Here is a 26,140-nt window from a genome sequence, read left to right as displayed (position 1 = left end):
ATTGAGCAAGGGCAGTTAAAGCAGTGTCAAACTAGATTACTTTGGCAATGTGGATGCAGCCTATGTTAAGAAAGCCACTCCAGCCTCTGGCTTTTGGTGCTGCTACCTTAAACATCCATGGGCCCCTCAGAGGGTTTTGTCCACTTATTGTTTTGGAGCCTTCCTGAGTTACCAATATGACTTAGCTGTTATTAAATCTCCTTTGCCATGTCTTCCTTCAGCCTTCGAGTGGGGAAGAAAATCAAGACCCCCTTCTGGAATGAGAGCTGAACCTCATTCCGAAGAACTAATGGGCTGCTTTTGGAAGTTCTGCACCTTGCCCGGCTGGAGATGTAAAATGAAAAGTTATGAAGGCGGCTGGGGGCGAGTGGAGTTCTTACTGATCCAGGGAAGGGCAAGCAATAGATAGGGCTCATGCATCTGTCACCATCCGACTGTCTCTTGTTTGCTAGCTTAGTGAGCATGTTCTTCTACCACTGTTGTTTTCCTGGCCAGAAGAGGGAGATTAGCTAGAGAAGAAAGAATGCAACTTTGAGTGCAAACTTTCTCCATTGTGCATGTCTCGGACTCCTTGTCCTTTGCAGCCAGGATGACTGTACAGACGGAGGGATAAGAGAAGCTGGAGTCCAACTGTGCCCCAAGTTGTGGGAGGCTGCTCCAGGAGGAAAAGAGTTTGTGCTCAGGAAGTGGAGTAGTTGAAATCTGTGGGGTTAAAAATTCCCGAGCCCCAAAGCCCAGGCTCCTCTCTTGGAAGGTGTTGGCCCTGCAGGGCCCAAGGACTGGGTTTGACATCCTCTGGGGGCAAAGGGTGGGCTCTGCCGGGGAGGTTGTTCCCCGGATTGCATTGCTGGCCAAAGGAATGAGCTGGACCCAACTGCTCTGCTTCCCTGGCCAAAGTCTCTCGACCTCCTGGCTGCGCATCACCCATGCCCTGTGTACACCGGAGGCCTTGCATTCTTCCTGGCCCCATGCGGACAGGGCTGGCCGTGTTTTGAGTGCAGTCTGGCTGGTAACCATGGAAACCATTTTGTCTTCCCTCCCTCCCTCCCTCTCTCCTTCCCCTTCCGCTCTTCCCTGCTACAGATGACTCGGGCGATGAGGAGCCGGCCTCACAGTCTGACAAGAGCGAACTGCACAACACCCTAAAGAACCTCTCCAATAAGCTGGAAGACCTCAGCACCTGCAACGACCTCATTGCCAAGCATGGGGCAGCCCTCCAGCGCTCCCTGAGTGAACTGGAGAACCTCAAGCTGCCTTCCGAGAGCGGGGAGAAGATCAAGGCCGTCAATGAGCGGGCCACCCTCTTCCGCATCACCTCCAATGCTATGATCAATGTGAGTGGGGCGGGGGCTTGCTTGCCACCCTGGGCACCCAACCTTCTTCTCTGCCTTGAGCTGGTATCTTCTTGGGTGGTGATGGTGGGGGGGGGGGAGACACCTGGCATAGGGCTGGTCTCCCTGGGTAGCATTGCTCAGGGCATGGTCCTACCACCGAGGTTGACCTAGGGCCAGGGGAGAACAGAAAAGTGGTTGATTCATCTGTTACGAAAGCGTCTACCATATTTTTTTTTGCATGCTCGCTGAGAGGGTGTGTGAGCTAAAAGGCAGGAGAATTGGTGGCCACCATGCCAGTGGGGCGGAGCATCTGTTCCGGCTTCTAGCCTGAACATTAAAAGGGTGGCACTTAATAATGGAGTTGGGGTTCAACACCTAGGGAAGCACCTTCAGACTTTGGACTATAAACCCAGAGCACTTTTACCACCCTGATGACCTAGAAGCCACTCACTTCCAAGATCCTGTTGCTCTGCCAGCATACGTATGGCAGAGGTGGCATCAAAAGCAGGGAAAACAACTGGGAGGTGGCAGCATTGGGCAGGGGGTGAAGAAGGTGTGGAGACAAGGCAGCCATCTCTGAGCTGCCTGTTCATAAATGCCTGACTGGGGCTGACCCTCAACCTGGGAAGTGTGCCTAGGATTTTCTAAGCCATTCCTCCCATAATGCTTTGACTTTGAAGACCAGGTGTCCAAGGAATTGGCAGCTTGGAACCAGCCACGTCCTTCTCCTCCCGCTGTTCCTGTGGCTTTTGTGTTTGTGTGGCTGGGAAGGGGGTCACATTGCTTATGGAATGGTTGCCCCAGTATACAAAAGACTAGGAAGTGCATGGTGGGCTAGATGTATTGGGAAACCGATAAATGACAGTTTTGTGGTTCCTAATACTGTAGATGCTCTTCCTTCCGAGAGCTCCCTGCCTCCTCCTCCTTTTTGATACCAAGCCTGCTTCTTGGCCCCACATTTTTCTCAGCATCTGTTATGGCCACTTAGACACATTGATCCCCAAGGCTTTGCCCATCACCCCAGGGCTGCCAGTTGGGGAGAAGAACTTCTGGCAGGTTGTGCCCAGGGTATCATTGTTGAGGGGCAGTCATCCCACATTGGACCATTGATGAACATTAGCATCAGCCCAGAATCCACCTGGTCCTGATCCCGATCCTGGAAAACCATCTCTGCCTGCTCGACCTGCTGCCCCCTTTACCCAGGGGGAGCTCATTGCCATACGAAGGGGCTAGGCCTCCCTTGTTCCCTTCAAGGGTCGGGGCGAGCCTTGTAGGCATGCAGAGAGTTTCTCATTGAGACTTTTGATGTCCTTTAGGTTGCATTGGCCCCCACCCATCCCCATGTTCTCATTATCTTCTTCCTCACCGATTCCTTTCTATGCCCAAATGCTTTCTGCACTAATCAGGATGGCATTCAGAAAGCTTTTTCTTTGGGTTCACGTGGGGCTTGGAGTTTAGTCCAAAGGGGGCTAGGGTTATTCTGCTCACAGGCAGAGAAAATTCATTGTTCAGAGCCATGGGGAGGCTGGCTGTTGAATCGCCCGTCGTTGGGATGGGCTTAGGTGGTTTCCGCCACATCATGCAGTTTGGCCCTCTGAATGTTCAGGCGCTACAGAGAAGAAGAGGCTTCTGCTCCAACTATCCATACTGTAAGTGTGTGTGTGAGCGTCTGAGAGAGAGCAAAAAACAAGGGAGGTAAGGTGTCCTGGGTGGGGAGGACCAGGCTTGGGCTGCGATGGTGTTTCAAAACAAGAGGTGTGCAGCTGCAGTAGACTGGCAGAGCTCTCCCTCCATTTTGCGCCTCACATTGGCGATGGCAGCAGCTGATTTTTCTCAGGGAGGGTGGCGGTGGCGGTGGCAGTGTTTTATCAATGCAAAGTTCCCAGCTCTTTTGTGGTGTTTTGTGTGCTGTGTTTATGATCCAATTATGCAAATACCTCTACCTCGCGATCTAGATAAGCAAGAAGAAAAACGCCTCTATACCCGGATAAAAATAGCTCCGCTGTATTGCTGTTTTTGGATTGAATGGGCGAGAACAGAATCTGGAGTCCTCTTCCTCCTTCCTTTCCCCTAGGGCTGCAAAATGCTGGAAGCACCTAGTGTTAGGCTTGCTGAAATGGAGAGCCAGGCCTCCTATTCTGAGTCCTTAGGGGAAGGGACAGAAATGTGAGACCCTTGGATCCCAAAAAGTTCACAGTCACTTTGTCCTGCTTATTCCTTCTCCCAGGGTTTTTGGCTGTAGCCAGCTCAGGGCTGCTACTGATAGATAGGCTGGTTGACACTACAATGCGTTTGGCTTGCCCATCTTTTCCCTGGAGGAGTATCTATAGCTTAGCTTCCCTTTTTCCCTTGCAAAGGTTGTAGCCATCCTTTTCAACACCCTCTATTCCTTCTGAAAAGCCCATGCAGCAGGACATGGAGGGAACATCTGTGGCATCTCTAAATAAGAAATAAAACAACTCCTGGCACAATCCTGGATCAAGAAAAAGCCTCACCCATCATAGAATCTAGAGATCTTCACATGTTAAGGATAACCTTGGCTTGTTTGTGTGTGCCATTGGAATGAAGGTCTAAATTCAATTGTATCCCAGCAGATTGACTGTATGGCATTATTTTAATTTTAACATAGGAAATTAAATCAAGCCTAAATATCCCAAAGACACCAGATCCTGTCTGATCTTGGCTGCTATGCAGGGTTAGTTTCAAGGACTGCTTGGGGGAAATGAACATTGGCAACAACATAGAAGCACTAGTGAGGAACATCTGATGGGATTACACCTTCCTCTTCCATGGTTAGGTTCCTCAGGTATAAAAGCTACTGATTTACTGCCAGAAGTACGGCTGAACTTTTACTGAGTAGCATTCACTTAGCAAAGGTTACCAAGCATGTGCTGGTGCAATTGCAAGAGCGATTCTGCAAGGGTTCTCCATCATTCAGCACCCCTTCTTCAAGACAGAAAGTGGAGATGTTTTCAGTGGCCACGTTCTAGCCAGAATGTGGCCAATGCATCCCCACTGAAGTCTGCCGAGTTCCATTCAAGAGTGTCTCAGGTGCTTTGCAGAGGTGAGGACTCAAATGCCAACAGGCGCTGATTCCTCTTGGACGCCTATGCCAGGAGTGTACAGTTCAACTCTGAAACCCACTGCCACTGTGAGAAGGTTTGGTCAGGAGTCAGCTTATGTAGCAATGCCTCTGGGCAAAGACTGAAGCTTCCTGGGGAATCAGGTTTGAAGAACGTGCAAATTGGGGAAGGTTTTGCAAGAAGAGCAGAAAAGCGAACGAGAAATCAGAGATAAGAGGATACTGGACAAGAGCGCAGAAACAAAAAACATTTTCAAGCTGTAAGGATAGTAGATAGCTGTTCTTAAAATATGTAAATCATGCTGAAGAATACACAATTCCCATGAGCTTCTTATGTAAGCTTGCACTGTAGATTTCCCCCTCTTTGGAGGAGCATTACATTTATCCGGTGACATTAATAGCAGGAAAAGCTGCTAACAATATTGTCCGTGGGAATGCCTTATTCTGGCAAGCCTGGTTGGGTCAGACGCCAGCATCTGCCCAGCTTAGACCAGAGTCTTGTGTGTCTATAGGGCAAACGTTCACCCATTCAGGAAAGCCAAGAAGCACTGAAAGCTTTCTCCGCTTTAGAAGCCGGTGCTTTATTGTCCAAGCCTCCATTGGCAAGGCGGACGTCGGCTGGGCAAAGATGGGTCAGAGGGATCCTGTTGCAGGACGGGACGTTCCTTGGGAAGACAGGATGGGTAGTTTTAGGAGGAAATGCAGCCTCTGAACATCCTTTGAATGCCACCCTTAATGGTTCTCCAGGCTTTAGTTGGCATTGCCATTCAGCGTGGCAAGCTTCATACAAACCCGTCGTCACAAGTTCTTCATTTCGATCAACTTGCTTTGCAGTTGGTTGTGTGGCCTGCTGCCTCCTTGGAGCATCTTTTGATTTTCTGGATATTGCAAACAGCAGATAGGAGCAGGCGCTTGAAGGGAGTGTTCCTGATGGTTTTGCTGGGCAGGATGCATCTAAGCCCCAGGGAAGCCTTGTAGCGGAACCGGATGGAATTGTAACTTCCCAAAGGCTGGCAGGGGAAATAAATGCTGAGGCAGCCCTGCCGCATCTGTGTAAATGCTGTGGCCAGCCATTTATTTCCTTTATTGGAAAGGGACGTGGGAGTCAGCAGTTTCTAATTGGAGATTAAGGGCTGCGAATGAGGGGCAAGGAAGCAGCAACAACGACAATGGCAGGCTGCTTCGACAACATTACAGCCGATGGAGAAACCGGGGGGAGCCCCTGGATCATGGTCCTGGGGTCTGCAGCCCTTGAAGAAGCATGATTCCACTCTGGGGCCACAACGAACAACAGTTCCCAGAATTCCATAACGTTGAGCCCGGGCAGTTAAAGTGGTGTTAAACCAGATTGTTTTGGCAGTGTGGATGCAGCCCAGGTCTCTGTTCAGGAAAAATGGCTCACCAAGCAGCCCCACCATGCCCACTTCCTCCGCCATCCTTCACGTTCCAGATTTTGGAGGGGCTGGTCTCTCCAGCAGCTTAATGTGTAACTTGCTAAGGAATGCATTTCCTTCATTCAGAAAATGAAGTAGAAATTTCTCTTGGCTTTTGCCGACCCCGAGGGAGCAGAAAGGAATGGTTTCTTGAGAGGAATAGGCAAGCTAGGGCTCCCCGGAAAAAGAGTGGAAAGCGTGGGCAGCGTGAAAAGGAAAACGCCCAACAGTTAAAACAGTGCCTTTGGAAAGCAATTGACAGAGGATCACTCTCCTGTCCTCAGTCATAGGATGGCTATGGCACATGACAAGACAGATACTCTCCTGGGACAATGGATGGCGTCACATCCCCAATCTGCCCTTTGTAGACTTTTACACAATCGCAAGATAATGCTGGGCAAGATCTCTTCCTCATGTGAACCGGGCTGCAAACTGTTGGCTTGGTTAGCTGGGCGCTTGGAGAAGTCCGGAGCTCTGGTAGCATGGGTGGCGTTCCTGCCTATGGGAACCTCATGCAATCCTTTGCCAACCTTCTTTGGAGAGACCAAGCAGGCCCCAGAAAGGTGTAGGCTTTCTTCAGGCTGGGTGCTGGGCTGCGATGAGTTCCTTGTCGTTTCCAGGCCCCTTCCACCAGCCCCATTCTTTCCCACTGAAAATTCCCAGAGTTCCTCATGTGGGGATGGCTTTGCCAAGTTTGCGCTTGGACTTAGCATTTCCCTGCTCTCTTGCAGGCGGCAGAGAAGTGGAGCTCTTCTGGCCTGGCTTAGCATTGCTTCTTGTTAAGGTGATGTACAGAAAAACGGGAGGAACAGAAGATTGTGCAAGCGCATGCATGGCTGTGAGATTGTCTGCCCAGCCCTGGCAGAGGAGCAATGGTGATTTTCACGACTAAAAAAGGGCTTTCATTGCTTCATTTGATAGATTTTGGATGTGTCACTCAGGAAAACCAGTGCCAAGTGAAAGGCTTTCAGGAACTGGGGGAAGAGATTGCCAGGATTCTAGTTAGGGGCCTAGAGATTAACATGACATAACCTGATTATTATTATTATTATTATTATTATTATTATTATTATTATTATTATTTTGTATAAAACATCAGATAATTGACTTTTTGAAAGCACTCTTTTTCCTCCAAGGCAGAGAGACTCTGTGTGTGTGTGTGTGTGTGTGTGTGTGTGCCTTCAAGTCCCTTGCCGAATTGTGGCACTCCAAAGGCAAGTAATTCCCTCGCTAGTAGTAGTGGTAGTAGTAGTAGGGCTTAGCTACAACATCTGTTTTTTGATCATATGGGCGCATAAAAGGAAGACCAAACACTTGCCCAAGTTATTTATTTATGTGTGTGTTGGGGTTAGAAAGCGCCATGCTTTTCCAGAGTTGCAGTCCAAACACATCTTGCCCGCTACATGATTCTCAGCCCAACATGTGAGGCCCAAGCTGTTTTAGAGGCAGCGTCCTTCTTGCCAGTTGTTGCTTCCCTTGGTGCTAAGCAGCAGACTGTCTTAGAAGAAGTGAAACCGAAATGCCATGACCTGAGGCTTTGTGGGTGATGCTAAAAATCCTTAAGGAGGCAAAGTACCCCTATGAGATTTCGAGGCCTGATTGGGAAGCTGGAGGCTCTTCTGCATTGTCCCATGAGCTCAAAGCTGCACTGGGAAGCAGTTACTTTGAATTGGGGTTCACGGCCCCTGGAACTTCAATATTTTCATTCTTGCTTGTTCAGGACTCAGTGGCCCTGAGTTTAGGAGTTTCCTGATACTGAGGCTGCATACTGGTTTGTGGCTCCCCTTTGCTTGCCTTGCTGGCTGTGGAATATGGCCGGGAAGAATGTCTGGAAGCTGCACAAGCAACTAGCGGAGCTGTAATGATTTTTCTATTCATCTCTGACAACCCATGAAATCCAATCTACTGGCTCTGACTGGCCCATGACATTTGCCAGCGTGTCACATGGTCTTTGCAGAGAAGCGTCAATTGCTGCTGTGGCGGGTGTCCTTCTTTCCCCGTCCAACAAGGCCAAGCTGCGGATCCCCCTGGAATCGGTGTGATGGATAATGTGGGACTTGTTGCAGGGAGACTTGGGTTCAAATCACGGAGGCCACCCAGTAACCTTAAGCCAACCGCTGCCCGCACACTCACCCGGCCAAGCCTACCTCACAGAGTTGTTGTGAGGCTGAAATGAGTTTCACTTCGGCCGTCTTCCCCTGAGCTCCTTGGAGGAAGAAGGGGAGACTTGTGGAATAAATCAAATCAAATCAATCAGAGCTTTCTGGGTGGAAATTCCCAGGGAAACATTTTGCTTCCCTCAGTCAGTAGCAAGCCGGTCTAGCATTTGGTTTGACATTTTTAAAAGGGTAGTGAACAAAACGTGTGTTAGTTTTATGCACTGTATAAATGTCTGGAAAGGTTTTCTTGAAAGGCAGGGTTTGCTGTGATTGGGACTAACAATAACATGTAGGTTATGGGTGCAAATCCTGGGGTCACTTCTTGCTGATGACTATGCTCACTGACTTGAGAAATAAAAAATGGCCCCACTCCAATGCCAAAAACCTCTTTAGGTCCAGCCCCCCCCCCCCCGCCGCTCTTTCCTTTGGGAGTTGCATTGAACTAAGGGAGGCTGCGGTGTATTTCCTGCATGTACATTGCAGGCATTGCTCTGCACTCATGCACATTTAATCCATCGATTGGCTAATACAGGTACAGTGGAAGGATTCCAGATAAGAGAGTCCTCTTGTGCGCGCCAAGCTGATAATAGCCTGGCCGCAGCCGAACAGTTTCCCCTTACCTCGCTGGATAGCGTCTCTCTTATCTGCGTGCGTGCAGCACTTCTGTGCCAGGATCTCGATGTGGTGGCTCTTATCAGCCGCGAACAGATGGCCAAGTCCCGTGCCTCCTCGCTCGGCACCAAACGTAAGGCAGCAGTTATTTTTACAAAGTCACATGGCTCCCAATTTCTGGGTTTGACCTGCTTTCCTGAGTACCTTTCCTTCTATCTCTAGGTCAAAGCAACGCTGGCAGGGAAAAAAGGGGGATGGCCAAGAGGATGGGTTGGATCTTCAGCCAAAAGGGAAAGACGTAAGAGAGGCTGATGAAAGGTCCAGGATGTGCTGGGCTGCTGGGGCCCATTTAATGCGCCTCCATTGCCCTGTGAAGCTCTACGCCCAAAACCAGGTATCGGAAGGAGGGCCTTGGCTTGAGGGGACTGGTTGAGCTGCTCACCAGAGGGTTTCTTGCGGCATTCAGAGAGTTTTTGAACCTGTTGGGAGTAGATAGTTGGGAATAATATGTTCCACTCTCTATGCTTATTATCTAATTCCACTCCTGAATCTCCTTCTTTTTCTGTCTTGGTTGCTTATTTTGAAATGCCCTGAATCTTGCTTGGGTCTTGAACCGCATTTTAGAAATCCGATGATGGCTGTCTTGTTGAAAAGTGGACTGGAAATGGTTGAATAAAAACAGAGGTAGGAGTCCCACCCGTTTTGGTGAAGGTGATCTGAACAGCCAGGCCAAGGGGTTTGGGGTATAATGCCCAGGAGCTGCATGTCCTGGGCAAAAGGTGGTTCAATGTCAATACCTGTCATGTACAGTGGTACCCCGGGATACGAATTGATCGCGTTACGAAATTTCCGGGTTACGAAAAAGTTAGATTGGAAAAAGCTGTTCCGGGTTACGATGTTTTTTTCGGGTTACGAAATTTTTTCGGCGCGAAATTCAAACGCAAAGTGCGGCTAGCGGCTTTCCAGCGCCAACGGAAAGCCTTTTCGGGTTGCGAAATTACTCGGGTTACGAACGGAGCGGCGGAACGAATTAATTTTGTAACCTGAGGGAGCACTGTATTTGAGATATATTGTTGTCATGTGCCTTCAGGTCAATGTCTGCTTATGGTGATCCTCTCCCAGGGTTTTCTTGGCATCCTGGGGAGGCTGGGGAGCAAGGCAACCTGGTGGTTTCAGCATCAGGGGCAATTCCAAGCATTGCGCAGGGTGTGTGTGTGTGTGTGTGTGTGTGTGTGCTGGGACTTTTGAGCTCTCTTTCTGCAGATCTTCCCTTCTCATGCTCTCCTTTTCTAATGAATGTGGCCTCCTTACGTAGCAACCTCCCTGCCTTAGAGATGGGCATTTCTTCTTCTTGCTGTGACTTCCTCTCAGGGGCACCCCTATGCCACTGAGCAGGGACTGGTGATGCTCTTCTCGTGAGTCAGGCGGAGTGGCAAGGTCCATGGGCATCCTGGCTTCTAACATCTTACCCTAGCTTACCTGGGTTTTCGTCTAAACATCCAGAGTGCTGTCCACCGTTCTGGATCCATGTTAAGGTGAGGGTTTGGCACTTGCTAGCTCCTTTAAAGTTTGGACTAAAACCTGGAGCGGATTCCCCACCCCGCCAGATGCCATGGTGTCACTCTCCGCTGCCTCTTTCCTCAGTCTGCTCTCCTGGGAGTAGCTTTGATAGTCCTTCCTGAAGAAACCAAGTTGAGGGATCCAACTAATTTTCCCAAGGGTTGGAATGCCTTTGGCGAGTGGGAGATTGCCAGAGGTTCTTGCTGCCCTCTGTTTGGAGAGTTGCTCTCTTTTTGGGAGGAAAGATGCTGGGCTGTGGCCATGGGCATGCTTCACAGGAGTGCCAGCGACTTGATTCTCTGGGCAACTGCTTCATCATGGGTTAAAGCTTTTGCCACAGAACTGTCTTTCAGAGGAGAAGCTCCCGAGGTCCTTCCTATGAATTCTGACCCTCTTCTGTCTGCTCCGCCTGAGCGACCTGATCCTCAAGGCCCGGTGCTGATACTGGAAGCCTGGGTCTCATCTTTCATGCTTTGCCCTCTCTTGCTTGCCACCATCAAGTCTGTCAAGCTGTTCCTTTTGGTCTCTTCCGTCAGCAGCTCCCATTAATCCTGCAGCACATTAATTTGGAGAAGGGATTTCTTCTCTTGGCCACTGAGACGCAGCTGCAGCCTTTCTGAGGGTGGTCTCCGCGTCTGTGGATCCTAGAGATGCGGTTCCTGGTTCAGCCGTGTCAGCTGGGCCTGGTTCATTTCCACGACTCGGCCCAAGGAGGGACGGTGCAGTGCTTAGATCCTTGCTGGCTTTTCACTTGTTGAAGGGAGAATGTGGCACAGCAGGATTCCTTATGGTTCAATGCTCAGATTGTCTGCTCATTGCAAGGTTGGATATCCTCCTCTCCCTGGATCTGGCTAAAACTGTGCGGTTCACAACCAGGGTAAGAGAATGACTTCATGTTCAGGTGCAAATGGAGATATTGGGGGGGGGGGGGGGGGAACCACATCGATTCTTGCATTTTCTGTTCTTCCCCCTCTCCTGGGTTTTCCATTCGGCCTACCTATGCTTTCCTCTCAGCTGAGTCCCAGGGCCACCCCTCCTGTGTCCCACTTTTGGTGGAGCCTGGGCTTGGGTTTAGCCCCTTGCCACCCACTCTGACCCACTTAACATGCATCCTGCTTTGATTTTGCCAACGCTGGGACTTTCTGGTTCAGCGCTGTACGCAGATGCCTCCCCAGAGTCCTTGTTAGCCAGTTTCTCTCTGCTGCTGAAAGCTAGCTCAAACGCAGCCAAGCACCGCAGAGTTCCCAGCCTGAACGTTGTCCTGGTCACTTTTCAGCCAAGAAGGAATGAATAACAGGCCAAGGCAGGATTAAGGAAAAAGGGGGGTTATGGCCCTGCCAATGAGACCAGATGAGGCCAGGATGAAGGTTTGCTTGCTCTCAAGTCACATTGCCAACAAGTGAGTATGAACGATCTACTTCTGGATGGCTCACAGAGCGAAGACTGTGAGGGGTAGAGTGTGTTGCCTTGGAAAAGGGGAGCAAGATGAGTTGGCAATGTGAGCCTTAACCGGAAGAGCATTCTTCAGCAGAAAGCATCCCTCTGAAAGAATTAAATGGCGGTTTTTGTGGGGGGAGGCAGATTAGACAAGGGAGGCCGACTGACTCCCATCTTTCCCTTGTGGTCCACATTTCTTATAAGAGGATTACCCTGCTTTCTCTGCACCTCGAGCAACAGATGATTGTAAGCCCTGGCATGTTTATCTCCCCCAAATCGGGTGCATGCCCACATTATGTTGAGTAATAATAATAAAATGATGAAGAAGATAAATTGTATCTCTTACCTGCCTCTCCCCAAAGCTTGAGGTGGGGAGTAGCCCAAGGGATGGGTCCCTTCTAACCAACTTTTTTCTTAGCCCTGCTCTGATATGTCTAAAGATCCTCAGCTGTACCAAGAGGAGCCCTCTCTCCAGACCTTGGCAGTCCTTTAAGGGGAAAAAAAGGTGGGGATTGAGAGCCCGGTGTCCAAGGAGCCCAGAGGTTCCAGGGGGGAGCGAAGGCTTTGCCTGTGCCAGGGCTACGTGTCGGGCGGCACAGCCAGCGAGGCTCACTTCAGACCCCAGCCAGGCTGGTGCTCCACCGAAAGGCAGGCTGGCGGTTCTTTCCCTGGGCTGATCCCAGGGGAAGCGGAGGCCTCAGTGTCAATCCGCCTTAGCTTCAGACTGACTTGTTGCAGCGAAGGAAAGCCAAGGCTTCTCAGGTAGTGCTTCCTGCCGCGGAAGGCTTACAGGCAACCTCATCATTACTAGCCTCCATCGGCCGCCAAGTTGATCCAGCCCAGTCGCCGGGCTGGAGAGGTAAAACTCCCTGAAATTTGGAAGCCACAGAGAAATCCCATCATACTACAAATCCCATCATCCCGGGGGGGGGTATTGACAAAATTTGCAATATATCTTATACAGTTAGCCTCCTGTATCCACAGATTCAACCATCCATGGCTTGCAAATAGTTTTAAATATATATAGTTTATCAGAGAATTTAAAAGCGGTTTAAACCATTTTAAACAGTGCAGCCCTAGGAAACAACACATTTCCTGTCCAGCTTAGCCCTCTGGACAGCCTGATTCCCACAGATGGCCTTGCTGGCTGAGAATGATGGGATTTGTAGTACAATACATCCAGAGCATGCCAGGTCGAGGAGGGTTGAGACGCCTCCGTTTCTCCATTGTACCCGACTTTGGTGTTTTTTTCTTTGGTCTTTGCCTTCTTCTGGTAGCCTTTGTGTGGCTTGTGAAATCGGATAGCTCTCTGTTGGATACTGGTGCTTTTTCCCCTCTCCTTAGTGCTTATTTATAGAAGTCTTTCTGCCCAATATTCGCTCCTTCATTCATTCTCCGTTTTCCCACAACATTGTGCCCAAAGCCGTTTATGAACAATAAATGTGATGTCTCAGAACATAAACAGTTAGAAAAATCAATAATAGGGTTAGTAAATCAATACAGCAGGATTTCAGTAAATTGAAACGTAATCTTTCTGTTTTGCTTCCTCAGAGAAGACACATGAGGCCTGTGTCTTGGTGGGTCTGCCACCTGCGCCCAATGCGCTCTTCCTCACCCACCCACGGCTTGGCTGAGCAGTAATATGGAAATTGCCGGCTGTCCTCCTTGGTTGCGAGGGAGGGCTTGTTTTGAAATCATGCCTCTTTAGAAGCATCACCTGCAATTACAGAGTTTCATTGAAAAGAGGTTTAAGACTCTTTTCAGTAAAAGATTTATAAAGCTGTAGAGGATTGCAGTGAAAGGAGATCATTTGCAAAGTGTTGGGGATCCAGGAGCAGAAACGGGGAGCTTCTGAAAAGGTGCCTTTGCCTCATTCCCAACCCAGCAAAACTTGGGGGGCTTGAGTCCAGTTGTTGGTCTCAACTAAAATACAGTGGGCCCTCCACATTCACAGGGGTCAGGGGTGCAGGGTCCCTGTGAAAGTGGGGAAAACCCAAATAAAAAAACTTTTTTTAAAATCCAAAGAGCACACCTCTCTAGGAATCTCTAGGTCCTCCATCGCAACTCTATGGTCAACCTCCTGCAGAGTGGTGCTGGAGGACCTAGAAGTTCCCAGAGAGGACATATTACTCAAATCCATGAATTAGCAAATCCACAAAAATCAAAGTTGCAAATGTGGAGGGTTGTCTGCGGTGCTCTTGAATCGAGGAGACTTGTAGTTTTGTGAGAGATTTAGTCTTCTCTGTCGGAGAGCTCAGGGGCACGAACTCACTACAGTTCTCAGAATTCCATAGCACTGAGCCATGGCAGCGAAAGCAGTGTCAACCTGGATTATGTCTACAGTGCGGATGCAGTCCTCATCCAATTCTCCTACCACTTTGCCACACAGGCTCTTAAGAAATATAAAATGATAGACAGAATCTTGCTAACAAGGGAGGAATCCAGAAAGCCCATCCATGTGTTCTTTTTGTGATGGCTTTCTCCCCTGGGAGATGCGCTCAACTCGATGCCTTTCAGAGCCTGGGCGGCATCATTATTTTTATGTGATTGTGGCTAAATGTGCCCTGCCGGATGTTAATAGCTTTCGATGGCTGCTTCTTTTGCATAGCTTTGCTTTTCAGCGTAACCAAGAGTCCTTAAGACGAGAGTCAGCTGGAAATTTAAAACAGACTCATGAAGGTTTGGAAGCGCCTCCGCATGCGCCAGTCCTGCTTGTGCATGCTCCTGTTGGGCAGCCTGGCAACTGGGATGCTGGGGGTTTGTTCGAAAGCGCTGCTTGCACATCTCTGCCAAGGCACTTCCCCAGGAGCCCATCCTGTCCTTGTTCCACCTCTGCAGGGAAGCTTTTCAGCTGTCAGAGGCCAGCTGCTGCCTTGTGCCTGTAGTGGCCAGCCAGGGGACCTCCCTTCGGACTGGACCATGGTTGCTGCAGGGCTTGGGCATTTGGGCCAAGGAGTGACCGCATGCATCCCTGAGCATGAAGCTGATGCCAGGCACATAAAGCCAACCCTGAATTTCTCTGAATGAGGCAAAGCAACTTTAAAAAGAGACTTAAAACCTTTCTCTTTAACCAAGCATTCCCCCATGTACACTGAAGTTATGTTCGATCCCCTTTCTCCCTCTCACTTACATACACCTATGAATTGGATTTTAATTGTATATTGTAATTAATGTAATGTGGTTTTAATTTTATGTTGTTTTAATAATTTTACTATGTACACTGCTTTGATCACTGCGGAAAAGCGGTATAGAAATAAATTTTATTATATTATTATTAACTTGCAAGTCTGGCTGGCACTGGAGGGAGGAGGAGAAATTCAGGGTTGGCTTTATGTGCCTGGCATCAGCTTCATGCTCAGGGATGCATGCGGTCACTCCTTGGCCCAAATGCCCAAGCCCTGCAGCAACCATGACCACTTCCGCCTCCAGCACATCCCAGCACTGAGCAGCTGTAGATAATAAAATCTGAGAGGAACGCTCTCAGATTTGATGCTGGCTTCCATTCAAGGGCTGGCAGCCATGCCTTTGTGATGGCTGAGGGGAAGCCTCCATTGAAATACTGTTTCAGAGAGAGAGTTTTTGCCACAGTAGCCATAGACACTCGTGGATGTGGACCCTGAAGGTAAAGGAGAGCTAGGTGTTTGGCTGAATGACTCAGTGCGTGGCATTTTAGTGCGACAGCGGTTGCCTTTCTGCTGACCACTGATCCCTTGCTCCCCCCAGGCCTGCCGGGACTTCCTGGAGTTAGCAGACACCCACAGCCGGAAATGGCAGCGGGTGCTCCAGCATGAGCGCGAGCAGCGGATCCGCCTCGAGGAGACCATTGAGCAACTGGCAAAGCAGCACAACAACTTGGAGCGGGCCTGTCGAGGGGCACCATCCCATGGCTCCAACACCAGCAGCCACGTCTCCAAGGGTGAGCCGCCCCTTGGTCCCCATCTCTAGTCACCTGTCCAGAGCACCACTTTAGTGGCCCTTTGCTTTGAGGAACAATGCTCTAAGATCTAGAACCACGCAAGCTGGTCTCAGCAGCGTATAGATCTCCTGATGGCAATTGGGGCCCTCCAGTGTTGGAGAGAAGGATTGTCCCAGTTCTCCTGGGACTTGCAGGGTAGGATCGCCGGAGGCAGTGCTCTTGGGCCTTCTGGCAGTTGTTCCCTTGCACCGCCCTGAACCTTTTGCAGCAATATCTGAGCCTGAGATTGACATTTCAAGGCCAGCCATGCCTCGCAGGTTAGCCCTCGCCAGGGAGAAGTGGCAAGAGCTTGACCCTTGTTCATCCCTGTTCTGATGCTTTCACTTCTATGTCATCCTAGCTTTGGCATTTATAATATTCTTCTTATTCACGGTATTTATTTAAAGCCTTCTTGATCACCTCTGAACCTACCAAGCCCAACTGCAAGCAGTGACCAGGCCATCGGCTTGCGTTTTGCTTGTCAAACAAGGGTGGGTTGCTTAACAGAACTTCTGTCTCTGCCAGGGGGGAGCGTGCTGAGCGTGAAAGGGGAAGCCAGCGACGAAGATGAGGAGACGGAGTACTTCGATGCCATGGAGGATGCACAAGCTTTCATCACAGTAGCTGCAGATCCATCAAAGCACAGGTAGGCCTTCCTCTCTTACCCCACACCCTGCCTGCCCCACTTGGCCATCTCACATGGTGGCTCAGGCCACCATCCCCCTTTAACACTGCAAATCCTCGCCTGGTTTTGAAAGCCAAACTGGGCTGCTCCTGGTTGGTGCTTGGAGAGGGATCTTTGTGTACGGCTGAAAGAGAATCCTACATGATACTGTGTGGTCACGTGAAAGTGCAATTCCTTTGTTACAACAGGTTCACTGGATATAGGTCCATTTCCAAGCACAATTCAAAGTGTTGGTTAAAGGCCTTTAAAACATGGTGAAAACAGCCCTAATGTCCCCTGGATAGCACGCACACACAGACGCACACCTATGGGCCAGTGATTGCTGGTCGCTTCCTGTTGTACAAAAAGGCCTTTCCATGCCTCAAATGGCCTAGGGACCCCAAAACCCTGGTGAAAATGCCCCCATGCCACCTTGAGGGCATATGAGGGCAGTTTTTCATGCCCCCTAGCCTCCCACAGTTGCCCACTCCTACTCTAGGGACTAGGCTAGTTTTCCATTACGTGTTTAGAAGGGTATCCCTCCTCCAGAGCCCACCTGCCAGCACCTTGATGGGTTCAAAGGCCCCTTCCTTCAGCCACCCAGTGTCTCTACCGGTGACAGTAGCTGTCCAGAACATCTTGGGGTTGGCCGTTCTCCCCTCCAGTCAAGGCCTTGGTTTGGGGCAAGGCGAGAGAAGTTGGGTGGGTAAGAATGCCATGCCGGATATTTGCATAGCGGAATCCCACCCCTTTTGTGATGCTCTCTAGACCCAATGTTCTATTGGTGCTCCTGCCATAGGTAATGCTGGGGCACTGCCAGGGGGGATCATGCGCCGCCTCACCTGCCATTGTCACCTGTGTCTTCTCTGCAGACGCACTGGAAGTAACATCAGTGGGGCCAGCGAGGGTCGTGCCGATGACTGGAACTTGGAGGACAACGTAAGTGCCTTTGTGACTCACAACTTTGGTAAGCCATGTTGAGTCTTGAACGATGAAAAGGGCAAGACAGCAGTCACCACAAAACCGCCACCGCTGCCACCCTCCTTAGGGGCCAGGGGCTTGAGAATCCCAGGCTGTCTTTGTTTTCAGTTCCTTTCCCTCTGCTCCCTTTCCAGGTGTTTGAGAGCTCCGATCAAAGCACCCCAGACGTAACAAGCAAAGATGCGGTGCCCAAGAAGAAGCGACGGAACCGAATCCCGGACAAACCCAACTACAGCCTTAACCTCTGGAGCATCATGAAAAACTGCATTGGCAAAGAACTGTCCAAGATCCCCATGCCTGTATGTAATGCTTCTCTGTTCCCTTTTGAGGGCTAAGGGCTCATGCTCTTGGTCTTTGTCTTTTGTTCCAAGGCAGGATGCCCGCTCCTGAAAGTGGCAAGGTGTAAGCAGGGGGTGCTTAGGACCTCCACTGCTCTGGGTGGGCAAGGCACCTCACGGAAGCTTTTTTTTCAGTGCCTAGACCGGGTGATGGGAATTGTGCACCCATGGGCTGTGTCTGGCCCCCCAAGGCTGATTTTATAGCCCCCCCCAAGGCCCCCCCCAAAGAAGAATCAGAAAAGCCACAGAGCAGTGTGACCCATGTTGCTTCCTGCCCCATAAGCAAAGCCAGGGGAGTAGACCTGCCCATGGACAAGCCTGACTTGGTTGCTCGAAGCCTTCTGTGTCTCTGTTTTTGTGAAATGGATCCCAGCCGGTTCTCTCTGTGTGCCTGACCGCTGCAGATAAACTTCAATGAGCCCCTCTCCATGCTGCAGCGGCTGACAGAGGACCTGGAATACCATGAGCTCCTCGACAAAGCCGTCAAGTGTGAGAGCTCCACAGAGCAGATGTGTTTTGTGGCTGCTTTCTCTGTGTCTTCCTACTCAACGACAGTCCACCGGACAGCCAAGCCGTTCAACCCGCTCCTGGGGGAGACCTATGAGCTGGATCGCCTAGATGAGCTGGGTTTCCGGTCCCTCTGCGAACAGGTAAGGCTGGCTGGCCACCCAGCCTGCAGGATGTCATGGGCAGAGCAAACGGCTCCAAGCAAGTAGACCTGGGCCCGCAACACTAGCCTCCTGTTTCCCCCTTTCTGGGCATATGCTTTTGCACTCTTTTGGACAGTTCAGACCAAAACCTAGAGTGGATTCACTGTCCCACAGACTCAAGAGCTGCCACTCCTCCACATGGTGGTCTTCACTGAGCCCCTGTGTGTTTGAGGGTAGCGCAAATCACTCTTAGCCTGCCATTTTCCAAAGTGTGTGTGTATGCAAACTGGAACGCATGAAAACCTCTCTCTTGTTGTGATGTGCCTTTCCTTTGCTCCTCTTCCAGAGGCAAAACCATCAGGGTTTATTTCTCCTTGTGCCCTCGCAGGTGAGCCACCATCCTCCGGCTGCAGCCCATCATGTATATTCCAAGCGAGGCTGGACCCTGTGGCAGGAAATCACCATTGCCAGCAAGTTCCGGGGCAAATACCTCTCCATCATGCCATTGGGTAAGCTGCTGGACCTCCTGATAGAGTCTTTGGCACCCGTGGCAATAAGTGACAATCCAGTCAGGCCAAAAGGTTGTCTGACAACCATTAGTTGCTGTGAGGCATTGACTGTCTCTCTGAGAGCTCTCCTCCTCTATGGTCATGACAAGAACCTGGATAAGAGGCTTTAGCCTGGCTTGGATTTGTATGCTTCCTGCAGATTTAATCTTGCGCAGTTCTCTTTTCTCTCTGGGTCTTCTTGGCATCTGGAAAGAGGGCACTGGATTAATTTGGCCTGATCCAGCAGGGCAGTTTTTATGTTCACGTAATCCTGTCTTGGCCAACAGCATACTCATGCCAACATGGAGTGGGCAGAGGGGAGTGGTGGATAGGGACCAGTTTCCCGCCATTCTGACCTCCTCACAGGCCACCCCTGCCAGAAGTGCTCCCAGAAATGCCACCCCTTTCTTTGAGGTTTTTGTCCTAGAAGTGAAGAATGGCTTATTTCTATTTCTTGTCCTCCTTGCTTGCCCACCTGCAGGTGCCATCCACCTGGAATTCCACGCCAGTGGCAACCATTATGTGTGGCGGAAGGTGACCTCGACTGTTCACAACATTATCGTGGGCAAGCTCTGGATTGACCAGGTCAGTTGAGGTCCTAAAAACTGTAGGTCTACTGTAGGTTCTGCAAAGTGAAGGAAAGTGTAGAGAATATGTCTGTTTTTAGACTTATTTTCCATTTCTTATTCAGTGGTTTGGCTTAGAAGGGCACAGTTTTGTGCTCAGTGCCTTTGAGGTATACAGAATACCCCATATTCCTTTCCAATTCAAGGAGAAATCCTACACTCCTACTACATTTTATAGAAATACAAAAGTGACCTCTTTACAAATTCTTCTTTTCTTGCCCAGTCTGGTGACATCGAAATCATCAACCACAAATCGAAAGACAAATGCCAGCTGAAATTCACGCCCTACAGCTACTTCTCCAGAGATGTCCCTCGAAAGGTAAATGTTTCTCCAAGAGATGCAGAATACTCTTGTTATCAGTGTTGGACCAAAGACTTCCACCATAAAGGGATGCCTGAAGCAAAAGCAACACAAGTGATTGAACAGGGCTTGATGTAATAGCATAATTGGTATTTTAAATAATATTTTAATGAAAACTATTATATGAAAACTAAATTAAGCAAAAGAAACCAAAGAAACAAAGGCTTCCAGCATGCCTTGGAGAAGCCCATCAGATGGCATTTGGCAGACCTTGCCAGGCTCTGCTGCTGAGCCTTGCCCTGAGACTTCCGGTCCAGTCATCGGGGCTGTCTCTTGCCAGGTGACAGGCGTGGTGATGGATGCTGATGGCCAGGCGCACTACGTCATGTCTGGCACGTGGGACGAGAAGATGGAGTGCTCCAAGATTGTGAACAGCACCCATGGCAGCACCAGCTCGGAAGGAAAGCTGTCCAAAACAGTCTACCAAACCCTGTCTCCCAAGGTCCTGTGGAAGAAATACCCGCTTCCGTGAGTCTCCCCAATGGGGCAGTGGGGTGGCTGCATTTCAGGAACTGGGAGATGAAGGGATTCATATAGGGGATGCAGTAAGCTGCCCTAGGCAGTATCAGTAGTCCTGCTGGACCAGAGTTGTGTGGGCCTCTGCGTGTTGTTGGACTGCAATTCCCATCAGCCCTGGCCAGCAGAGCCAATGGTGAAGCATGCTGGGAGTTGCAGTCCATCATCATCCGCATGATCCCCACCCCTGGCCTCGCCCATACCTCCTCCCTGGGATAGGTGGTGGCTTTGCAAAGATGCTGGCAGAGGCCTGGTACCCTGGAGTTCTTTTTCATTCAAGAAGTCAAGGATCTAGGATCCAGGCCCTGCTACGGGCAAAGCATGCACTCAGTAATTATGGTGGTAAGGGATGTAGCAGAGGAGGGTTCAGGCCTCACCTTAGACAGCTGGGGGCTTGATGGAAATAAATCCAAATGGCAACCATGTTTTGCATCCCTTACACATTTTAACATGGGACCTGAGTCCTTGGGAAGCGTGGTAGGTTTGATGACTTGCATAGACACAGTGCAGAGGGCCACATGCTGAAGCGTTTACACACACAGGTAGACAATCCCACATTCTGAAATGGAGTGCTGATCTTCCTTCTCCAGGGAAAATGCCGAAAATATGTACTACTTCTCCAGCCTGGCTTTGACCCTGAATGAGCCAGAGGAAGGCATGGCCCCCACAGACAGCCGCCTGAGGCCTGACCAGCGCCTCATGGAGATTGGCAAATGGGATGAGGCCAACGTGGAGAAGCAGAGGCTGGAGGAGAAGCAGAGAGCAGTGCGTCGCAGACGGGAAGCGGAGGCAGCCGAGGCCCTGGAGGAAGGTGAGAGTTGGAACTACAGTGAGATCAGCTCAATGGGATCAGCTCAGTTTGGGGGCATAAATATATGTAAGGTAGTTTAAGAACCAACTGCAGTGTGCTCTTCCCATCCTCGGGGGTTCTGTTACAGCTCCCCTCACAGATGAAGAAAAATAGGCATGCTCAAGTCACATTATAGTCAGTGGGTTGTGACTTGGCACGCAGTTGCATCGGTATGGCTGCGTGCATGCGCTGCCATTGCCAGTAATGCAGACGTTTGTGTCTACAGATACGGTAGGTCCACTGTAAAAGCTTATTGGAGGCATTGACAAGTTAGAGCAAGTTTGAAAGATTCAAAGCGTTTGGAATCTCTTCAAAAGCCTGGCGTGGCATGGTTATCCCAGTAGCCCCCAGCCCTGTGTCATTTTTAACGTTTTGGTGGGCGTTCTGTATTCCAGGTAAAGACTACGAAGGCTACATCCCGCTGTGGTTTGAGCGGAAGGTGGACCCAGCCACAGGAGAGCTGATTTGCATTTACAAAGGGGGCTACTGGGAGGCCAAGGAGCAACAGGACTGGAGTGCCTGCCCTGATATCTTCTGAGCCGCTGCTCCTCGCTGGGCCGGGAGGAGACCCCCACCGCCGCCCCCGCCGCCTCCTGCTCCTGCTCCCTCTCCTCCCGCCATGGGTCACAGGATTCGGGAGTTCCAGCGCTCCAGGCATTGGCCTGCTCTCAGCGACACACATTTCCAAGCAGCACACAGAGGTGAAACACGCACGGATTTTTTTTAGAAAGAGAAACGCGACAAACCAAGCAGGGATTCCAAACCTATTTTTATGCACTAATAAAATGGCATTTGATTTTTTTTTTTAAAGTGACTTTTTTAAACCCACCAATTAGGACTGAGAGATGATGGGTCTTTTCCCCCCCTTTTCCTTTTCCATTTCAAACCTGGCCTAGTTACTCCCACGTCAGGAGTTGCAGCCTCCCATTCTTAGCCAGGGTTCGGACTTCCAAAGATGAACGTATTTGTGGGGGAACGATATACGCTGGATTCTTCCTCCACCGTTCCCCCTCGCCCTTTCTTATATTTTTTAAAAGTCTCTAGATCTTTCAGGTTCTTTTTTCTAAAGATGGAAACAGCTCTTCGCCCCCCTTTTCTGTATGGTCTCTAAATTCTAAGGAAGAAAGGAAATTTGGCTGGTGAAAAACCAGTAGGTACACTTTCCTCCTCGCCGTTTAGAGACTGTGCCCTTGGAGAAGGCTGGCATGCCAGGAGAAGCTGGGAGTAAGTTCTCTTCCATGCTTTTTGGAATAGTCGGATCCAGTAAGGGCCAGCGGGCGCAATGTCTTTCTATGCTTTGTCTTCAGAACCCACTCAGCAAAGCTGGCTCTATGTTTCAGAAAGTTGTTTTGGCCTTTTCATTGAGGTCCTTCCTCCAACCCTTGTCCTTTGCGGTCCCTAGCTGCCTGGTTTTTTGCGGAAGGACTTTCCAGGTGAGGTGGGGGAAGAAGATGTTGGATGAAGAGGTGGCTGTGGGAGTGAGCTGCAGCGGAGTCTTGGCATACCTCAAAACCTTCTTTTCGGAGATCTCTGTAGAGGAGCTGGCTCTCCCTGAGTCGAGCGGAACGGACGCCTCTCCATCATCTCCCCAGTGAGAACCAGCACCCTCCTTTCCCACACACCGCAAGGTTGTGCCAGCCCTTTTCTACTGCCACTGCTAGGAAGCTCCAGAATCCACATGGGCTTGGGCACCCACCATCCCAGCAGTTGCCCCAAGCTTCAGTGGGAAGCAGTGGCCTCCAGTTGAGCAAAGGCATGCTCAAGATTCAGGAGCGGCGGACAAAGCTGCTGGTACGGAACAGAACCCCTGGGGGAGCTTCTCTGGTGCCATCTATATGGAAAGCACACACACAAATACACACAGCCTCTTTCCCTCTTCAGTGTCGTTGTCATCTGGGGACAGGGAGAGAACGGGCTACGCCGGGAGGAGGCCGAGAAGGCACTGGAGACCCAGGTGGGACCCCATGTCAGTGGAGAGCAGAAGCCAGCCTAGGCTTTTCCAGCCCAGGTGGGATGCTGCCGCTCTCCCGCCAGCTGCGCATCCGAACGTGGCAGGCATCCCAGGCCTGGCTCCCAGCGCCCCTCCTGGCTCCCTACTCCTTCCTTCCTTGTAGGCCCAGTGGTGCTGGGGCCAACCATCCTGCCAACCCTGAACTCTTACGCCACGGAGGCACTTGCTACCTGATGACTGGCGATGGGCACGCCCATGGCCCATTCCCTTTTCCGCCCAGGCCAGAATGGTCTGGGTGGCTTTGGGTTTCAATTGGGGCCTGGCCTTACGCCTCAGGGAGAGACGGCCCAGTCTTCATCCAACCTGGCAGACTCACTTGGCCCAAAGCTGGAGCTGCTTGTTGTCTCGTGGAAGATAGGGGCTTGGGACAAGAGCCTCTGATTCGTGGGACAAGGGCTCTTGGAGACACAAAGTGTCCATCCACGCTGCAGAATTCATTCGGCTTGACACCGCTTTAACTGCCACGGTTCCATGCAATGGCATTCTGGGGAGTGTCGTTTACTCTGCTCTGGTGCCACAACAAACTATATATACAATCCCCAGAATGCCATTGCATGGAGCCGTGGCAGTTAAAGCGGTGTCAAACCGGGTAATTTCTGCAGTGTGGATGCAGCCAACAAATCCCTTCTGGCTGGTGGGTCACCTTTGTGGGATTGAAACTGAGCAATAACGAAATGCAGGGTCTTCACATTAAGAACCCCACACCGCCATGCATCTTCGCCATTTGACCAGGAGATCCCAGGGGGATCCCCAACCGCCCTTGCTCTTCCACTGCCCCCGCCACCACGACTGAAACCATTTCTATAGGTATATGTACAATGTGTACTATTTATGTAGTATATAAATATAAATACATATATATATTTATACACCACCCCCCACAGTCTGTACAAATATATGTATCTATACACACACACCACTGACGCCACTGAACTTAGTGTACCCTTCACTCTTCCGTTATTTATTTGCTTCTAATTTATATATATTATATATATATATAATCTCTATATAAAAAAATATATAATTATTTTGTTTAAATTTCTATGGTACTTCACTAGGAGATGAAAGATTATGAAGACGAATCTCTCTGTCTGAATTTTTTAAAAACGATAATAATGATGATAATAATAATAACAGTGCAATGGCATACTGTACCTTTGGATTTCTCTGTTTGTTTGGGTGCAATTTTTGTAGGGTGTGTTGTTGTTTTTTAAATGAGCCAAAATAGAAGCGTGAGGTTGACTGTATATTCTGTGCGGTGTGTTTTTGCAGAGCTCCTGTTGGTTTCTTTGGGGAGTGAGGGGTTGGGGTTGGCAGGAGGATTCCTCCCTTGACTGGGCTCCTCAGGTCATGGCTTGCTTTGGCTTTGGCGCCAACATCCCCGGTTGAAAACATCCAGCTGTCAAAACCCACCAAAGGCTGGCTCACTCTTGAGTGAGCCCCATTCTCTCAGAAATGTGTTGCTTTCTGTAGAAAGAATTGGGTCCCAGCGCAATGCGCATCCCTCCCCATGATGCTGGACTGCACCTCCCCGCATTCTCCATCACTGGCTCTGCTGGCTAAGGCTGATGGGCGTTGCATTCCCAACAACACCCCAAAGGCCACCTTTTGCCCAATGCTGATCTAGGCAAATGTTTTAGAGCACAGTCTAGCTCAGATATGGCCCCACTTGAACTGCCCTGGCTCCCTGCTATGGGATTTGGGGAATGGCAGTTTGGAGTGGCCCCAAGCAAAGCTACCACTCCCCAAACCCCATAGGACCCCCATAAGATGAAGCCGTGGCAGTTCAAGTGGGGCCAAACCATGTTCATTTCTGCAGTGCGGATGCAGCTGTGGTGTACAACCAAAACACTGAGCCAGTGCCATAACCCTCTCGTGGGGGGTTCTTGTTTTGCTTTTGTCCTCTCTTTTAAAGGCCATGTGTGTGTGTGTGTGTGTGTGTATACACACACACACACACACATATATATACATGGACAAATGGAGAGAGAACAATGGCTCAGTCTAATGCCTTCTTTTCTGTGCTTACTTGATCCCCGGCGTGTTAGCAAAGCCCCTCGCCATCTCCTCTCCCTTCTTAGAGCCGGTTGCAGTTACAAGCTTGAAGAAAGGCAAGGCCAGAGCCAGCTGTACCCATCCAGTGTGGGAACCCGGATGGGGCATGGTCAGAAGGGGCAACCAGGGCATGAAAGGAAACCCCTGGGTGCCAACACAGGAAATCCTTCCAACCGGGCATCGAGAAAGCCCCGGAGAACATAGGAAGGACTGTGGAAATGCCACTCTGTGCTGGTAGGAGTGCTGTCTTGGAGAGTTGGGTTTGGGCATGGCCTTTGGGTGCCAGGTGCTGGCAGATGGGCCCAGATGGAGAGTTGTGGCCTGGAGATGACCCTCCTTCCCTGGGCACCTTCCAGCCCTGGCTTCTTTACCATGGGCACCGCACCCGGATGGGGGGCGTTGGAGGGCGATGGGGGTGCCAGTGGCTTGGAGCAGGTCAAGCGAGAGCTTCTTGTCGGGCGACACTTTGGGAGGGCACCATCTTGTGGTCTTTCCCTGGAGTCCCGCCAGAGGATTGGAGTGCCATGCTACTGTCAGTGCTGTTGAATGTAACCCCTTTGGAAGCGATATTCTTGTGAGTGATCCCGCTTTGCTTACGCCGTAATAAAATGTGGATGCAGGAGTTTGAAACGTACTTGGGCTGAGAGTTGTCACTCTTTCCTATGTTGAAAGAAGGGGGGGTCTTTCTTGGGTGGGAGATCCCCGGGGGCTTTGGCATTTCTTCCAAGTGGCTCCTGGGCCCAAGGTGGCGGGTCTCTGCTCCTGGCTCAATCTCCGAACAGATGCCAGGGGGCTCTGGACCAGCGGATGCCCGCGATGGCTTGGAGCAGGAGGCCTGCCCTGGAGGCAGCCAGGAGGCCCTGCGCCCTTGGCCCGGCTCTTGCCAGGGACAGCTGCCCTTGGGCCCCCTTGGCCTGCCCTGGCTCCCTGCCCTGGCCTCCTGGGGCTGGGAGGCTGCTGGGGCCCTT

The 26,140-nt window shown here is 50.5% G+C and overlaps 1 protein-coding gene across 5 annotated transcripts in view; it reads left to right on the top strand.

Moving 5' to 3' along the window:
* OSBP2 (oxysterol binding protein 2) overlaps nt 1–24,364 on the top strand; it is a 50,595-nt gene extending 26,231 nt beyond the window's left edge. For 3 of the 5 annotated variants that reach the window (XM_042441302.1, XM_042441303.1, XM_042441307.1), the window contains 12 exons: nt 1,084–1,334; nt 15,341–15,533; nt 16,098–16,218; nt 17,109–17,175; nt 17,352–17,516; nt 17,960–18,205; nt 18,594–18,714; nt 19,235–19,338; nt 19,603–19,698; nt 20,021–20,208; nt 20,847–21,067; nt 21,502–24,364. In XM_042441302.1, the coding sequence (XP_042297236.1) occupies nt 1,084–1,334; nt 15,341–15,533; nt 16,098–16,218; nt 17,109–17,175; nt 17,352–17,516; nt 17,960–18,205; nt 18,594–18,714; nt 19,235–19,338; nt 19,603–19,698; nt 20,021–20,208; nt 20,847–21,067; nt 21,502–21,644 (1,916 nt within the window). In that variant the 3' untranslated portion in view covers nt 21,645–24,364. Of the gene's footprint in view, nt 1–1,083; nt 1,335–8,856; nt 9,015–13,457; nt 13,477–15,340; nt 15,534–16,097; nt 16,219–17,108; nt 17,176–17,351; nt 17,517–17,959; nt 18,206–18,593; nt 18,715–19,234; nt 19,339–19,602; nt 19,699–20,020; nt 20,209–20,846; nt 21,068–21,501 lie in introns of those variants that run through there. The other 2 variants (XM_042441304.1, XM_042441305.1) reach the window with 2 other exon arrangements.
* Nucleotides 24,365–26,140: the final 1,776 nt, after the last annotated feature.

This window comes from Sceloporus undulatus, chromosome 10 (assembly GCF_019175285.1).
Source record: "Sceloporus undulatus isolate JIND9_A2432 ecotype Alabama chromosome 10, SceUnd_v1.1, whole genome shotgun sequence".
In the NCBI taxonomy this organism is placed as follows: domain Eukaryota; kingdom Metazoa; phylum Chordata; class Lepidosauria; order Squamata; family Phrynosomatidae; genus Sceloporus; species Sceloporus undulatus.
Note: the sequence above shows the minus strand (reverse complement) of the source record. Positions and strands in the feature narration are given on the sequence as shown.